General features: G+C 45.0%; 1 protein-coding gene across 3 annotated transcripts in view; it reads right to left on the bottom strand.

Annotated features, from left to right (window-relative positions):
• The window catches only part of DBNL (drebrin like), a 150,905-nt gene that overhangs the window by 66,039 nt on the left and 66,420 nt on the right, over window positions 1-18,446 (bottom strand). For all 3 annotated transcript variants that reach the window (XM_086943449.1, XM_086943448.1, XM_086943447.1), the window contains exons 8-10: window positions 9,775-9,829; window positions 9,010-9,084; window positions 7,730-7,835 (exon numbers count right to left, since the gene is read on the bottom strand). In XM_086943449.1, coding sequence (XP_086799575.1) covers window positions 7,730-7,835; window positions 9,010-9,084; window positions 9,775-9,829 — 236 coding nt within the window. The remainder of the gene's footprint in view (window positions 1-7,729; window positions 7,836-9,009; window positions 9,085-9,774; window positions 9,830-18,446) is intronic.

The following is an 18,446-nucleotide window of genomic DNA, read 5'->3' on the forward strand; positions in this document are numbered from 1 at the left end:
ACGTCTTTGGGGGCATTTTGGATTGATAGAGCGGCCCCGGAAGGCAGCGAGCCGCTCCCACCTTGCCCCACAGTTGTTCTTGAGCTCAGCGAGGCTCACGGGGCCACAAGTGTTTTGGTGGCCAGAGCCTGCGAGGCTCCCGCATCCAAGGGGGCAGGTTGTGTTCAGAGCCCTCTAGGCTCCACCGTGTTGGTCCCATTGTCTCCACAGCTGCCCAGCACTTAGTGGGCAGCTGCTCCGTTTAGGCCCCCCCCACCTAACATTTTGGACACAGGTTGTGAGCTATGTGTTTTCTGCACCTCTGAATGTTTTTCTGTGCATCATGTGTTGTGCTTTTATACCTATACCCCTAAATGTATTGTGATGCCTAGGTGGTTGTTCCTCCTAGTACAGGTGTTGCTAGTGAAGTCCTGGTTCCCTGCGTGATATTCTCCTATGGTGGTTAGGGTTGCGTAGGTGGTACTTACCTGTTACCAGTGATTACTGGTTGTGTGCTACATTTGCTATTTGGTGCTACAGTGATTCTATTATTCTATGTTCTACAAAGTGCTATTTCTAACAAGTATTCTAGTTCTAAAAGTGCTTATTCCCGACAGTGGCCCATGTGGCACTGTCCCATGTATATAATCCCCTGTAAATTCTGCCCGTGCCTCTGGCACCTTGTAAAATGTGTGTTGACTACCTAATATGTTTTGTAATACAAAGGCTATTTTTACATATACCTTGTGTGGAGTTACTTTTGTGGGGGGCCGGGGATGTTGTTGCTGGTGGCTGCGTGCGCAAATACTTAACTTACATTGCACCGGGGATCACCTAACTGCTCGTGTCACTTTGCCAAGGGGGTGAGCAGGGGTGATCTTTGGAGTGTAACTTCCTTGCCCTAACTAGAGTGGTGGTTTTTGCATGACTTTCGCGCAAGCCTCAGCCAACCAGAAATCCCATTTCTAACAGTAATGTCCTTGTGGAATGGAACTGCTTTGAGGAGATTCCCTGCTGAACACCACTACTTCAGGGACTGTTGAGCGTGTTGAGACAGTCTGATCATGTACTCCCAGCTGCCTGGTTTCTTGTCCCATTGATCCTCCAGACATTCCTGCAGCAGCCTCATGTGGAGGCGTGCCTGTGGTGTGAGAAAGATGCAAGAAGCCATCGACCCCAGGAGAGAAGACACCGTCCTCACGGTTGTTGATGGAACGGACATGAGTCTGAGCCTTCTGAAGGATCGATAAGCATCGGTCCTCCGAAGGACACACGCTTGCTCTGAGAGTATCGATGGAGGCTCCCAAGTACTGCAGACACTGAACAGGAGTCGGGACAGACTTGGACATGCTGATGTGCAGACCCAGTTGGTTCAACAGAACAGCCGTCCTGTTGGAATGCAGTTGCGCTTACTGGAAGCTGGATGCTTAGATCAACCAGTCGTCCAGGTATGGGTAGACAAACACCTTGTTCTTCCTCAGGTGCGCTGCCACCACTGCCATGCACTTTGAAAACGTCCTGTGTGAAGACTTCAGACCAAAGGGTAGTACGGTGCACTGATAGTGGTTGGTGCCAACTAGGAAGCGCAGGAACTTCCGATGTTTCTGTGCAATGGGAACGTGGAAGTACGCGTCCTGCCATCTATTGCGCAAAGCCAGTCTCCTCAATGCAGCGGAGGATAAATCTGGTGCAAGGACAGCATGCAACATTTTTCCCTGTGAATCCATTTGTTTGCTTGTCAGAAATCCAGAATGGGCCTGAACTCGTTTTTGTCCTTTTTGCGCACAAGAAAGAACCTTGAGTATAGACCCTTCCTCTTTGAGATGGAGGGACGTCTTCTACCGCCCTTTTTCTTAACAGGGTATTGGTCTGCTCGGAGTTCGCGCAGCAGGTATTGTGAGCAAACCGGTGGAATAGCTGGAGGGCTCAGAAAATGTAGACTGTATCCATTGCAAACAATATTCAGCACCCACTTGTCCGGAGTAATTTTTCTCCACTCTACCAGGTAGTTCTGAATGCTTCCCCCCACCGGAGTGGGTATCAGAAAAGGGGGAAGTAATCCCTCAGGGCTTAGACCCAGCTGGGCCCTTATTCCCTGATATGGACTGTTTGTTGCTTCTGCCCCTCTGACGCCTTTGGAAGGGCTGCCTATGATATTGTTGCTGCTGCTGCTTCTCAGCCTGGCGACCCTGCCCTCGTTGGAACCGCTGGGAGGAATAGCGCCGTTGGTATGGTCGGAAAGTCTTCCGCTGTTCCTTGGGCTTCTCGAAGCCCACAGCCTTGAGTGTCTCGACATCCGCCTTCATGCGAGCCATTTCCTCGTCCGCGTGGGTCCCATAGAGTGTGGAACGCGAAAAGGGCAGGTTGGCAATCCGCTGCTGCGCTTCCGCTTCAGGGAGGTATGCCGTAGCCAGGCATGCCGCCTCAAAGTCACCCCGAGACAGTATCCATGGGCTGCTAGGAGAGATGTGTCTGCAGCCGCACTGATGATTTGGTTTGACAACATCATGTCTTCATTAACAACCTCTGAAAGTCCTCACAATTGTCTCTCGGAGGAGTTCAATAACCACAAGGAGCGGTCACAGCGACCCAAAAGGGCAGTCGAACTTGCTACCTTCATGGAAGTGGATGCTGTACTGCAGATTATCCTCCCCGCTGAGTCAGTCTTCGGTTCTCTTTGTCCGGTGGCACCGTAGACGATGGAGCCGTAGAGTGCGGTTTCTTAGCTGCCACCACTATCACAGAGTCCGGAGGAGGATCCGTCTGCAGGAATGCGGGGTCTGAGTCCGGGGGCCTGCATTTCTTCTGAAGTCGAGAAGGAGCTGACTTTGCAGAGGCAGACGTCAGAAAAAGATCCATAGTCTGTTTCTCCAAACCAGGCACTAGAGGAAGCAGGGGACGTGAGAGTTGCTTCCGTTGCAGCGTCTCGAAGATCACAGAAGTGGAAGGGGTAGGCGCAGTCAGCGCAATCCCCAGCTTAGCCGCTTCCCTTAGCAACACATCGTGAAAGGTAGAATGGTCATCAACTAGAGACACCCTTGTGGGAGGTGAGTCAGATAAGGTCAGTGAATATCTCCCACCACTAGAGGAATCCATGTCCCTAGTGTATCTGGAGTGTGATCTCTCTCTGTGGCGACGATGTTGAGACCTTGTGGAGGACCTGTGCCGGCCACAAGAACGATGTCGCGGTCTGGAGCGAGATCTCGGCCTTCTGGGCACCGGTGGTTGAGGTGGGGGTGGTCTGGGCTGAGCCGGAGGAGGTGGAGGAGTCAGAATCCAAGGCCGTAGAGGCGAAAGACGCAGAACCACAGGCTGGTCCATCCCCGGAGACCTATTTGGTGAATAGGTCCTGGAGTATTCCGAGTCTGGTGAACAGGTCACTCTCCTCCTTTTACAGGCCGGCCTTGAAGAAGGGGCTCTGGAGGCCGTGTCCCCTGATGGAGACCGCCTGCGCCGCTCCGACCTGGAGCTGCCAGTTGTAGTAATGCTGACCACCGAGCGTGATTTGCTCCTGGAAGGAGTCCTCTTCCGGGATGTCTACTTTCTCCTCAACGTCGATCTCCTGTACGATGTCGACTGACCTCTTGGCGTCGACGGCGAAGATCTCCTCCTTGACGCCGACCTGCGCGTCGACGTTGACAGCGAACGGTGGTGTCGCCTTGACGGCGATCGCCGATGCCTTCGGGACTCATATTGACAACGATGATGCGTCGACATCGTCTGCGAAGTCCTCGACCGAGATCTCGACGTTCTTCCCCTCGATGCAGAGCGTCGAGGTTGTTTAGCCCCAGAGCCCTGGGTCGACGGGGAACATATCGTCATACCTTTCGACGTTGTAGCTATCGATGACGACCGGGACCGATGACGTTTCTGGGCCTTCTTATGATTGGGGAGCCCCCCCGAGGCTGAATTACGGGCAGTGGAAGCAGATAGAGTACCTTAACGCCCCGAGGTCCCACCTACATCCTGATGTCTTCTCTGCTCCAGGCATTGAAGACAAATCTTCTCCCTTTCAGGCAGGGTCCTCCTGGAGGATGACTTGCAGATGACACAGGAGTCAGGAACATGAGTAGATGGAAGACAAGAGTATACACACTCTTGAGTCTGACTTGGCCTTCTTCCTGCCACACTCAGGGCACTTGTCAAATAAAGCTGGCATTTTGACAAGAAAAAGGTGGCTTAGCCGTTTAAAAAAAGACAGCAAAAGGAAGAGAAAGGCTACAGACGTTGAGTGAAACACTAAAACTTTTCAAAAAGCTCCAAAAATTGAAATGATACCAATAAAGGTAGAGCTCAATGCTCCAGGGTCCTGCTAGCAGGAGCCAGAAAAATGAACTGAAAGTAACTTGCCTTTGGCTGCGCATCATGGGATACCAAGGATCTTTGGAGGGTTCCTTAAAGGCACAGTAGCCCTTTTCCAGACACATAATGGCAACCTATGGGGCTTGTCTGTCCAACCCTTCCTCTCTATCATGACAAAGGATTTTTATGAAGTGGAGTTTCTCTATTTGTGAAACTCTGTAAAATGTGTAAATTTCTATATTATTTGGCTATCCTCTTTCCTTCAGGATGAAGTGCTGGCCAATGTAGGCTTGTTAATGTCAGGCTGCATTATTTGTCTTTCATTTTCTCTTAAGTGTCTATGCAGGACTGCAGAAGAAGACAACTTAAGAGACTATTTTGATTGCTCCGGGGTCCCGGCACATGGGCGGGACTATTCACAGATTAGGACTATATGTTATGTTATGTTAATAACTTTTATTCGGCGCACAGCTGCCCTAGCGAAGGGGCGTCCTGGCGCCTATACACAGAGATCCCCTACTACAGAAGTTGGTATATGGGGATGGCTAGGATTGAGTCTGGGGGAGGGAGACCCGAATTGCACAAAGGAAGGGGGCAGAAAGCCTCAATCTTAGCCAACAAGTAAACCGGTTCTGTGAACACTTACGTGCAGATTGTAATAGTCACAATGAACAAAAGGGAAGCAGGGAGATCACTACCTTATGCACCCTTACATGCTGTGTCTGATCAAACCACCTTCATTCACTTACTTGAACTAAAATACTCATACACAAAGAAACCACACAGAGGCTGCCCACATATGTCCCACACATGAGCAAAAGCAAGCAGCAAAGGTTATAGAGAACTGAACAGAAAATTTACAGGAAATCCCAGTAGTGTGTTTTCACACACGGACGGGTACAGGTACAGTAGTATATGCCACTGAAATATAAACCTGTTGCCACCACTGACCTTCACCTCATAGCTTCGAATGAGGAAGCAATAGGTTCACTTTGGATGGAGAGTTAAAATTTGCTGATGAACCCACTAATTTCAAATGTGGAACACCTCCAGTGGACAGAGAATGTTAAATTCAGTAAAGCAAACAAAGTGCAAGCAAGAAAAACATATGGACGGTGGCACAGCTGTTCCAAGCTATGCAGAGGATGTTTGTCCATAATGGGTGGTGACACATTACCACTCCATGGCAAATTAGAATTATCTGGAAGTTTTGACATGGCCTACACTAAGGGTAGCTTATGTCCTCATATGTGCAACATCACTTGAAAGATGGTTCAATGACCCAAATGTATACCCCTGTGATTTAGCATTGGTTATTGGAGTCTAGAGATGTGTTGCAACTCATCTTCTTAGTGTACTTAGCATATAGGCACAGACTATTGTTTTTCGCGCAGCAGATGTATAAATGGAGTGTAAATTTAAGTTAGATGGGTGAAGCACAAAGTTAGGTGAAAAAGATGAAAGGAAGAGGTCTGGGAAGCACACAAGATTCCAAGGAGGAAGGCGGGCGTATGTGAAGCTACAGCTCTACAAGCTACATACAGATGCTTTAACAGTAAGTAGCATTTTTAGTTCGTAGCACGTGCTATTTACCAATGGCGTCTGGGAACACAATACTAATGCGCTCCAACTGGCTGATCACAAACTCGAATTTCAGTACTTGACTGTCTCAGGGTAGCGGGGAAAAGCATTCACGGCTTATCCCAGGTTGTGATGTAGCAGTAGATACTCAAACAGAATACACAGGCAAATAACAGATGGCATGCTAAGGCAGTTCTTAAATTTGGAAAGGAAAAGTACTTCATCACAGGTAAGTACAACCTGCTACACATAGAGGACACACATCAAAAGGCAGAAATGTATTTCACCATTTCTGACAGAGAACCAAACAGTTTTGTAGATTCATAGAGGTAGGTGCTGTACTTTACTTTAACAATGAGCCCTATGGCCAGTATCAACCTATGGGATAAAGTATAGCTGCACGTTTTTGGAAGTATTTAGATGTCAAAGTCTTTTTAGGGCTTACTTCAAATCCGGAACCCAACAGTCCTGTTACTGTTATCTGTACGAGATTGTGAAATCTTCCCAGGAATTAATGCACAATATTCAAACATGTACAATGGTAAACAAGGGACCAACCACACAAAGTGAAGAGCAAGCCCATTCTTAAAAAGTAAGAAGTGACTCTACTTGGTGTTTCCGGTGGGACCCTAAGGGTAGTTAATCTGGACTCAAGTCACCAGTGACCAAGGAAGGTGAGCACAATCTTAATATGGTCAAGGGGTTAGGAAACCCTTATTTTAGTGTATACTAGTTGTGATGGAGATTTTCTGCTGGCTGGGGCACCCTTAATGAGCATTAGGGCTCATTATAAAGAAACTTCTTAATCACCACCTCAACTGGTGATATCTACAGTACCCCATTGGTCAAGGATGATTTCAATGCTTGCAAAGTCAGAGTGACCTCTTTCAGTCAACGTCATGCAGTTCCAGGCATAACCTCACCAAGCAGCCAATCACAAAAGGCGTAGGGTGCACACTGTCTGGCATACCAGCACACAATTATCCCAGATGCATTGTGGTAAATGCAGGGCATAACAACACCCACTTTAGTTGAAAGTCTTTAGTATTCTCTATTGTGAGTGCAACCAGTGCTGTGCATCTCCAGATATGTGTTTCAGGATTGTTGTCCTCCTTCAGTAGTTGGGTAAGTGAAAATTGGGGGTGCTGGCAATGCTGCTCACAGTATTCTCGGGTTTCTGTACCACTCCCAGAACGCAGGTTCATCCCAGAGCTCATCAGTTCAAAAAATAAACAACGAGCCAATCACAACAATCCTGAAATACATGTCTAGAGATACACAGCACTGGCTGCACCACCACTGGTGAATACTGCATTTGCAGCAAAACATTTGGGCTAACTGTGTGCGGGTATGTCAGGCAGTGTGCTCCCTCTTCTTTTTGTGATTGGCTCCATGCTATTGTTGGTGGTTGTGTGGCCCTGGACAAACATCTCAATAAATAGCTTTCAGAGGAAAAAACACCTTCAGGTATGGGGTTTGGAGTTGAACACTACTCCAGGTGAAACCTCACAGAACATATTAAGTGGTAATACAACCCTCCAACTCCACATAATTTGAACCCCTTTTAGGATCGTTATTTGATACAATAGTGGCCCAAGAAATTTAACAGTGTTTGGTGTCATTTAAGATTTCACCTCCAATACCACAGATTGGGAATACTGTTACATTATTTTACAGTTTTGCACTTGGCTGTAGGGAAGACATACAACCACTCTCCCAGCATTTTCAAATCAATGAAAGAAGCACTTCACTCTTGTGATTTTCTGCCATGCAATAAGCAAACATCTCAGCGTGCAGAAAGTTTATAGCACAGCAGGCTTCCTTGTGTAGCAAACTTGATAGCAGCTGCTAAGAGGGGGTGCCCTACCTGGCTGGGAGCTGGCTGGGCCAGTCTCAGAAGATATGGAGCGCTCCTTATGCTGGAAGATGGCACGCGGATTGGCCGATCTTTGCGATATGAGTGATGCTGCCTCCTGAAGTAAACAGAACATCGAAAGGTTTTAAGGAGGGTTAAAAACAGATCGTGAAAACACAGTTATAGCTATATTATCCATATTTTTCTAGTGGTTTGTGGATCAGGTCGACATAGCAGGCAAAAGCACAAGTCCCAAAAACTCATTAGCAGTAACAGGTATATATCATTCCCAGGCTACTTTCAAACTTAAAAATCAAAACCGTTCATTGCTAAGAGCTGTGCTCGAGAATGTACAGGCATTCTATGGCCTTGCAGTTAATAAGTTCCAGGTTTATAGAACTCTTTCTTTACGTACACCACAAAGGGCTGGAGTGGTTCCATGACTCCAATTGCCAATTAATTGAAATAAATCTCTCACCAAACCAGGTTGTGCAGAACACTTTAGAGTTCCTGCCACACAGTCACGTGCACACACTTTTTTCTTGAAGGGTGAATCTTTATTTAAAGGGGTCTCGCAGTAAAATATTTTTAGTAAGAGAGATGTCCTGCATTCTTCAAAGAACGGCCATTAGCATAATATACCTAAGGAGGGCAGGCCTTGCATAAACACTCACACTGGCCCGGACAGTGAAATGTTCTATAGAAAAGTTTGCATGTAACAAAAGCAAAGCTTGACAGACACAGTTGAGGAACTAAAGCACACAGACATACCACAATGAACATATGCAGTACATAAAGCATGGAGCTCCTCCTGAGTGATCAAGCACAAGAGTTTGGAGGGTGATAAAGAGATGCAGAAAATATGACTAAACAGTAGACGGATGAGCTCCAGATATTGTGTAGAAGAGAAGGAAAACCTTGAAATAAAAGTAAGCCAAGAGAGGCAGAGTAAGACTCGAAAAAAAAGTGGAGCAAAGTTGCAACCCCGTGCCAAGATGGACACATTCTTCAACTGGCCCACTTCTACTAATGCATCACATCCAATTCTGCACCACTCCAATACAGTACTGAAACCCATACACTGCTCTGCCAATGTGGCATTGCAATTTTGATTTGCTAGCCAAGGCTATGACCCACACACTGCTCCTCCAATCCTTTCAGAAGACACCCAGGTACTTTAGTACTAGGATGCCCACACAGGTCTCCAGCTGAACTGCAATGCTGACCTGCTAGTCGAGTAGTAGGACCCACAAACATCTGCCAATACATATCCTCCCATTAGAGACCAATACCTGGGCTTTCTCCACAGAGTCACTCCTCTTCAGTCCCTTCTGCATCTTTGCCTGGTGCTCAGTCTCCTGCTCCTTCTGTAACACACACAGGGATGTGGATTCAAACACCACAAAGCTATGGGCAGTGAAAGTGAGGGGGAGTGGCTAGGTGATCGCACAATCAAGCGATGAGTGGCATCATGTACATCAGTCGTGATATTGTGGAAATATCCGAAAAGAGCAACTGCATTACACCAATTTGTGAGCTATGGGTCAGGATCAGTCACACCTTAGGGGAGAACTGAGAGTTAGCAATGAGGCATTAAAACACTTAACTGTGTTGCCCTTAAACCACATCTCTATATTGCCCAGAAATCACTTCTCTGTGTTGACCCTAAACCAATTTCTCTGTGTTGCACCATGTGCTGTAGTGTAAATTTCCCCATTACAAGTAACTTTATGAGGTGCATGGACACCGGACACTAGGAATATTTAATCCAACTCTTTTCACAAGTACTGTAAGCCAGCACTAGCTGCTTAAAGGATTAGATCAGACAAAAGGATGCTTGTTCCCATGCTTCCCCCTATGCCTACTAGGGCTAAATGGGCATTTATGTTGGGTATTGGAAGGCAAGTAACAGATCTATTGAGACTAAGCAAAAAGCACACAATGAAATTGAACAATCCAGAAGCCTAATGTTTTCAAGAGACTTCCCAATACCTAGAATGTGAAGGCAGCATGGTAGCTACAGTTTTAAAACAGGTGGCACCAGGGCCTGGCCTTACCCACTGCTGTTTCTCCTTGTCACGGCTCACCACTTCCTGCTGCTGCTTGAGCTTCCTGCGATTCCAAGGAGAAAAAGGAATTTAGAAAACTGAACATCGCTTGTGGACATGTAGTGCAGGCACAGACACATAGAACCCACACAAACCATCAGTGCTACCTATCACATTTCCTGCCCCTGCAACACCTCCCATCCCTGATGTCTCTAACAGCGAAAATGGCCTTTCCTAAAACTGATTCTCCCTCAGCAACTAGCACCTGTCAGTAACCTCTAAATCCCTGCATTCCAACAAAACTTTCTCCCCTCCCACAGCCTTGTCACAGAGAGTGCACCCCTGTTTTCCCTGTCGTTAATGGGGTTCTTTTGCAAAACCCAGATGCCTAGGGGTGTGGAATTTAATAAATTATTTACTTGTCCATGGGACATGTTAATTCATAAATCTACTTGCCCTGTAACAAAACCTACTTGTACCTTTGGTGACAAACTGCGATGATAAATTATGGCAGCAATCTCATTACGCAAGAGCTCTGATAATAGCCTCTCTGATAATGCAGAGCTCATACCATAGTACGGCTTGAATACTAGCAATTCCCTTACTTTGCCACCTTTCCACAGATCTACATACTGGAGCTGAAGGTAGAGGTAAGCAATAATTACCCATGGTTGGCATGCCCTTTTGAGTCAATGCAAAACTACTAACTTGAAGGTTTTATGGGTTTCCATCAGCTCATCGCTAATATTTTCCTATACAGAGAAAGGGTGGAAATTCACTCCTGCAAGGGCAGAAGTTAAACTTGTTCCAGAGTTGGGAAAAGTGGTTGGTGGGAGTGTGAACTTGTTACCGCTCAACAGATTTTTACATGAGCAAATCTAAACCTGCACATTTGCTCATGCTAAAATGCACTTCACAAATATTTTCTAGGAATACGATTGCCTGACCTACTTCTTTAAATTCTTGTGAATTCATGAATGCTGTAAATCTGCACTAATGCAAGGACATATGTCCTTGCATTAGTGCAACCAATGTATAGCCCATCCTGCCCATATCTTTACGAGACACTAGCCAGACTGTGCTGTTTATTTGCTATGAGGCCCCGTCAATGGATCTTCGGTTACTTCTGTGCCATCACAAAAATATGCTGCCATCCTAGGCCAACACTGACAAGAGCCCCTCTAATTATTTTAATGCAAGACCCCTGTAAATACATCCCTGACACAGACATGGGCCTTCAGGTGATCATACCTCTGGTGCTTCTATGCTATCATCCCTATCCCACTCCCAATTTATTCATCTAAATGACCTACCCTACCAACCTTTTTGTTCTTGCCACAGAACAGATCCTTGACTGTATCCCAGTCACCAAGCATACTCCATCATGTATTTCTGGTACTGACCAATTCTTCCTCTTTATAAACACCAGAAGGCCTCACAGTAAACCCTGCTACCCATAGGCTAATTATGCACCTATGCACCAAACTGCCAACCAGTGCTGGGGAGAATTCCACCTTGGTTTGTGATTTTTTTTTTACCCATCAATACTGGTTTATGAAAAAGTGAAAATAAAATGTAACATTATTATGCACCAATCGAAGAGCCTCTATGAAGTCCAGATCACATAGAACCAATGATGATACCAAGACTATTTTATCAAATTGAAAAACTGATGACTATTTTAAACAATGGCAACCCACATCAAGAAAGGATGTATATCTACATGTTTGATCAGGAGTTCAAAGATCTGAAAACATATTTACAAAGAATAAGGTGTTAACTCAAAAACATGACAGAAATGTGACCGGAGGAAAACACAGTTATGAAGTGCTATAAAAAAGCAATAGCAAGACAAATTAAATAAATGCAAAGCACAGGGCTTATGAAAAGATTGACAAGCAAAGGGACAAAAAAGACAACATTTTTGAAAAATAAAAGTATGAAATTTGAGAGACTGCTTCCCTTTGATAAAATCCATAGAATTGCACAGCTGATGGTGAAACATTTTGGCAAAATAGGAGGTATCCCATATTTTGAAGGAACCGGATCAAAGGAAAATTTGCAGCAAGAAATAAAACTACATAGAACTAAACAGGTGGATAATAGATAAGAGTACCTCTTCCTCATAAACTGCTACTCATCTCCATAAATCAGAATTCACATGTACAGTGTTCCATTGTATTTCAGTCACGTTCATGCTTTAGCTATATAACAGTTGTAGTAATACGACAGATAACTTCCGAGGGCAAATACATTATTTAGAGGAACATTTTTTACGTATGCAAACAAATATATTTGATGCTATGAATGTTAACCCACCACGACGGACTATTTTATTGTGGCTAATACGATTATATAAGGCAACAAAATGTTTCTTTTGTTATAGGAATCAAAGTGAGCACATCTACTCCTGGAGAATCCCGCAAACTACACGGGATTTCATGAAGTCGTGGTATGAGCGGACACACTAGCTTCTGGTGAAGACTAAGCAATAAAGAACGTTTTGACGCTAGCAGTTGAAGTAAATGGTCACAAACAGACTGAAAAAGCAATTTCAATATGTGCATTAAACTATTAGTCATAAGCAAGGCAGTCTGTAGCTCTATCTGGGTATAGTACCACAGATCTTTCTCCAGTGACATTTTGTGGTGTTGCAGCGCATGGCATAATGCTTTCACACCTACATAACTACCTCAAGTATTAATCAACAATATAGAGAAAATTTACGTATAAATAAGGAGTGCTGCTTTGGGCACAAATATTGTATTTACACTATACACACATCCAAACGTACAGCAACCTTAAACAACTGATCTAGAGTAGTTTACCCGTGGAGAATCAGAGATCAAAGCAGGCATTTGGTTCACATCACTTATTAGTCAGTTTGTTTAAAAACAAAACAGTTGGGCAGGCTCATTTTGCTAAAGATGATAAATGTGGTTTTGGCTTATAATATTTTTGTCAAGACATGGAATCTTGCAGAAAGAATTCAACGGGTAATGAAAAGCCTATGGAAAACGTATGATTATGACTTTGCTTAATAGCAAACTTTGGGAAAGTTATTGTTTAAACTTGAGGCGTAATAGAAGCATTATTTTGCTCTTGTTGAATTAATAGATACAATAGGAATGGTAAAAAGCTTCTAAATACATAAGTCATTTAAATAAGGAGAACTCGATAAAAAGCATTTGTATCGAATGTGTTAATCAAAAACCTGCTGTAGACCCAGTTCACAGGGATTTATTACAGCAGAACATAGCGAGAGGAGGACGCTGCAGACTTTGCTATTAAGACTCTGAGAAACCGGACACCACCAGGGGCATAAAAGCTATCCCTTTGTTGGAGGCTGGCAGATAACAGGAGTTGCATGCTTAGCCCAAGACCTTTTTATTATATTTGTGAGCAAACCAGCCTAACTGAAATTTTAAGGACGCCCCTTTGATAATATTTCAGGTTAGCCACATTACTTTGCATTATGTTTCTTGTGGATAACATAAGAAGGGTTCCCTTCTCAAAGAGTTAGCTATCCAGTAAATTATTTCAAGAAAAACACTTACCAGTAAGATAGAAAAGATGTTGACTGACTTAACCCGTTAAGTGCGCCCGTCGGCCAACAGCCGTCGCGAGAACTACCTCGGTAGTGCTGCGCATGTCCATTGGCCGACGCGGCCCGGCCCACTCAATGGAACGCCCCGCGGTGGAATTTGCGCTGCGCTAAAGGGGTTAATGTCAAATCAGAATGTGTCAAGATGACAACAGATATAGAACTCCAATAGGCTTTCCAAAAGGAGCTCAAGGAAAGACAGCGCCTTATAGATCTGAGAAACAGACAGAAGTGGCACTGCAAGAAGGAAGTAAAACTGTGCAATACCAGACTCTGTGTGTAACTGCAGCCTCGGTGGGCTTTCCTGTGAAACTCAACGTGAAACATCAGGGAAAGAACTAGATCTTCTTACAAGTTGAGCCCGCCTAGTCCTTCATGAAAATGAGTTAGTGTGGACATCGAGGAAATGATGTCCGCTGGTATCTGGGGACAGACTAACATGGGCGGCTCTCCTCTGAAGGAACAGGACTAACAATATACAGAGATCAAACTCCTGTAAGGACAATTGTCATCACCATCTCCCTGTTTTCCTGCTCTTATCCAGCAATAAGTGCTAATCTGACTGATGAACTGAGTAATTTTGATATTCAGTGCTTTGGTTATTGTAGGGGGGACTTAAAAAACTATTGTTTTTATTTGAAAGGTTTTATAAAGCGCGCACATGACCCCAAAGTGTATCAGAGAACTTTACAAATAGTATGCAAGATGAACAAGTAAAGGTAGTACAATAGTATCTGTAGGTAGTCAGGGGAACAGTAACATGAGAAAGAGCAAATCAGGAACGGTAGGTTAACAAGAAAATTACAAGAGTACCACTGAGCGTTAAAAAACTAAAACAACTGTAGCTCATTGACTTCAGGACTATTTCCGCAGGTAACTGTTCAAGAGCAACCCTGTGACCCTTTGAGAGTGTTTCAAATTTTTGGAGCAAGACCAGAGAAGGCTCGGTTATAAGTTCTTTCCTGGTTGAATTTTTTGTGGTTTTAGCAGTAGGTTGTTAGAACTTCGGAGGGTTTGATTCAGGCTGAATAGTCAAAGTCTTTTTGGCAGGTAAACTGGTGTGTTTTAATGAAGTGCTTTGTGTGTTAGGCAGGCTATTTCGAGACAAATCCTTGCTTCGAAAGGGAGCCAATGTGTTGAATTAGGTCTGAAGTGATGTGCTCACGTCTTCTTGAGCCTGCAAGGAGTCTGGCAGCACAATTTAAAGTAGCCTTTAAAGGGGCCAGTCTAGATTTGGACAGTCCAGCTAGGGTCGCAATTCCAAAGTCTAAACTGGAGACAAGTAGGGATTGGATAGCCAGCTTCATTCATATCATCAGGAGGTATGAAGCCTTTGATTTTTTCTTAACGTATTGAGTTGATGATTAGCACCTCTAGTTGTTGCACTCATGTGGTCTTGCCTATTTAGGTGTTTGCCAAGAGTTATGTCTAATTACGTAGTGGAGTCCACAACATGTGGGATGCAACTGAAGGCCGTTAGTTGTTTGAGCCAGTCCGGGAACGGTGTAGGATGAATGTGTGGTGTTTTCACAAGGGCTGAGTTAAGAGGTTTTTTTTCCTTTTAAAGACCTTCATTGTACAATTCTGCAATGAGCATAAAGCTTACAACCCCAAGGGCCGACCGCGTTGTTCACAATTTCCTTACAACACTTTCGAATTAACACAGCCCGTTAGCCGACAACCCTGGGGTCCGGCGGCGCGGTAAAATAAGCTGTACACAGATCAATCAGTTCAAGGTCCGGATGGCCTATAGGTCCATCATTTTTTGTTTTTTAACTTGAAAACAATTTTTGTTATTTATCAAAGTAACATACATACATACACGGTGACCTTCATTACGACAGTAGCATTGCTAAAGTACAAATGGACAGACATGTATACTCGAAAAATCTTATTACAGCATCATGTGCATTGTTTCATTAGACAAGTTTCTTAGGTCAGCTACCTCTCAACTTGTCCTACTCCCCCCCCCTCGTCCTCATCTTCTCCCTCGGAGCTAGAGACATCCTCCGGCAGTGGCTCACATATATTTCCCCTATATGTATTCCAAGGAGTCCACACTTTATTCCATTTACGCGGGCTGGCCCTGGTTACATATACTGCACGTTCCGTAATCATAAGCATGTCCATGTGTCTGCTCCACATAGTCAGGGTGGGCAGGTCTGATGCGCCCCACCTCTGTGCTATATCTCGCTTTGCTACCATGATGCCTAATGTGCCCCACAGTTGACCATATTTGGATAAGTCATTTGGTTCCCATACGTTCAGAATGCATTTACATGGCTCCGATACTAGCAAGACTTCAAGCGTTTGTGAAATAGTGCGCATCACTTGTCTCCAGTATTCAATTACTAATGTGCACTCCTAGAGGGTATGTATTAGTGTCCCCTCCTCCCTGCATCCCCGAAGACAATAGGGATGTGGTGCTCTATGCAGCCTGTGCAGCATGGTTCGAGTGTAGTATATCCTATGTAGGATCTTGAGTTGAACCAGTCTGAACTTTGCGGAAATTTCCACTTCCTTTGGGGACGCCAGCGCCTCATTCCACTCCGTATCGTCCATGTCGCCCACCTCTTCCACCCATTTCTCTTGTAATTTTAGAGTAGGGTTTGGTAGGTTATTAATTAACTTACAGTAGGTGAGGGAAGTTGCACTAAGTTGCATGTAGTCAGTAAGTAGTCTGTCTTCTAATGGAGAGGATTCCGGGGGTTCAGTGCCTGGCGGTATGGCCTGTAGTAATGGTTGTCTGATCTGCACATATCGGTAAGTTTCTTTCGGCCCTAAGTTGTACTGTTGCTGGAGCAGAGAGAACGGTATCACCGTTCATTTGTCCCACAGATCCATTACCGTGGATATTCCGATGCTGTCCCATTGTGCAAACCCCTTGCTTCGCCTCAATCGTCCCAACGCCTTGGTGTCCCAGAGCGGGGTGAGCTTAGTAATCGTACCTTTCCAACCAAGTTTCGCCTGGGCGATATGCCATAGGGTGGCTGTGTGTTTCGTGGGTCCAATCAAGTTTGCCGCCCTGCTTCTGTCAGAGTGCTGTGAGCATGTTATTTGTGCCTAATTGTGCCCTGTCGGCCTTATAGGCTGGGTCGTCTTGGGGCGCGTGAAGCCATTGGTTAATAGTTTTAAGATGCGTCGCCCAGTAATACATCTGCAGATTGGGCAGTGCAATCCCACCCTCGTACCAGCTTTTGTTGAGCTTGACGTGCGCAATGCATGCTGGGCAGTTGTTCCACTATAGATTAGATACCAACGCCGTTACTTGTTGAAAGTACCTTTGCGATACCGGGTAGGGAGTATTCTCCAGAGCATATAAAAATCGCGGGAGCGCCATAATTTTGTAAAGCGCCGCTCTTCCAAGGAGCGTTTTCGGGCAGCGACGCCCAATGTTTCACGTCGCTGCGTAGACGCTCCAGGGGTGGTTTCAGGTTTTTTTCAAAGAAATCCGCCGGATTGTCGGTGACATATACCTGGGTATTTAAAAGGAGCCTGCGGCGTGCACTAGAGGGCAGTCTGGCGCGAGGGAGGGCTCTGGACCTTTCAGGACGTAAAGCATTGATTTTGCTGAGTTAAGAGTTTTGATGTCCGCAGGTGTCGAAATTTTCATGTACAGTTGGGTATCGTCTGCGACATGTGGTAGTGTATGTTCGAGAGGTTCAACAATATTTTTGCTACTTTGTAAGCTACATATTTTATTTCACATTTAGGAACAAAAATAGATTGACTTGGAGAAAAACAAAAGCAACGGCCCTCATGATAGCTAAACACTTGCAAATTTGAGCAAATGGCTTCCCAGCAAGGGAGGAGGGTTACAACGCTGCACTACTGCAGCAGAGCCAAAGCTAGGTCTGGATGTGAAGGATCGGATATACGAGGATAAATGCTGCATACTCAAAATAATGTACAGCAAGCAGAGGTAAGTGCCAGAGGTGGACCGCATCTTGATAATCAGACTGACCGATATGAGAAATTAGAAGAAATCCGGAAAGGTTCATAAGCAGGAAGGTAGAACCTAGACTAGGTCCCCAAAACAATACGTAAATGAAACAGTCTGATTGATAATTAACAAGTGTTCTATACATATATTGACTCCATGTGGGCTTCTTATAAAGGTCTAAGTGATGTAGGAGCAGGATGTATACTGGACCTTGTTGGTGCAGATGCAGCAAACTGTAATACATGAAATACAATGAGTGAGTGAGACATTTATAAAGCGCAACTACTGCTGAGGTGTCCTGGCGCGGAGCTGTAATGAGTGGTAACTGGATTGAGTGAGCATGATTAGGTTGATTTCGTTGGAAACATCCAAGTTTTAAAGCATTCTCCTAAACAGAGCTCTGTTAGGTTGTAGCCTAATTGCGACCAGCCGTGCGTTCCAAAGTTTGGCTGCCTCGTAGAAAAGTGTTATTCCCCCCCTATCTAGCTCTACAGATTTTGTGGGACCTGAAGTAGTCCTTTGTTGGCTGACCTAAGTTCTCGATGTGGGATATGCCAGTAAAAGAGTTGCTGAAGGTCCAAAGAACCCCCTCCGTACAGTGCCTTGTGCACAAAGCATAGCACTTTGAATTTGACGCACTTCTGAACTGGGAGCAAGTGAAGCTCCCTGAGACTGTTCGAGATGGGATGGTATTTCGGGATGTTTAGTAGCACCCGTGCAGCAGCATTTTGCAAGGCTTAGAGTCTTAGCATTTAACCTTTGTCACTGCCTAAAAATTGCACATTCAAATAGTCTATCCTAGAAAGAATCAGTGCTACTAACACCCTTTTGCAAAGGTATTGAGGAATAAACGGTAAGACCTTCCGCAAAAACTTTAGGAGGAAAAAACATCAGGAGGTTGGAGAATTACACTGGCCAGCAAAATTCAACTGATCAAACAGGCTACCTAGGCTTCTCGTCTTCCCGGTGACTTCAGGGCATCGCCCAGCATTCGCTGGCCACCATGATGGATTCCAAATGAATGAACATTTTCCAAATTCCACCACTTCGGTTTTTATTAGTATTCAGTTTAAGAAAATGTAAATGAATGAATGACTTTAGGAAGGGTTTCCCTCTCTATAGGGCTGGATACGA

This window comes from Lissotriton vulgaris, chromosome 11, assembly GCF_964263255.1.
Source record: "Lissotriton vulgaris chromosome 11, aLisVul1.2, whole genome shotgun sequence".
NCBI lineage: Eukaryota > Metazoa > Chordata > Amphibia > Caudata > Salamandridae > Lissotriton > Lissotriton vulgaris.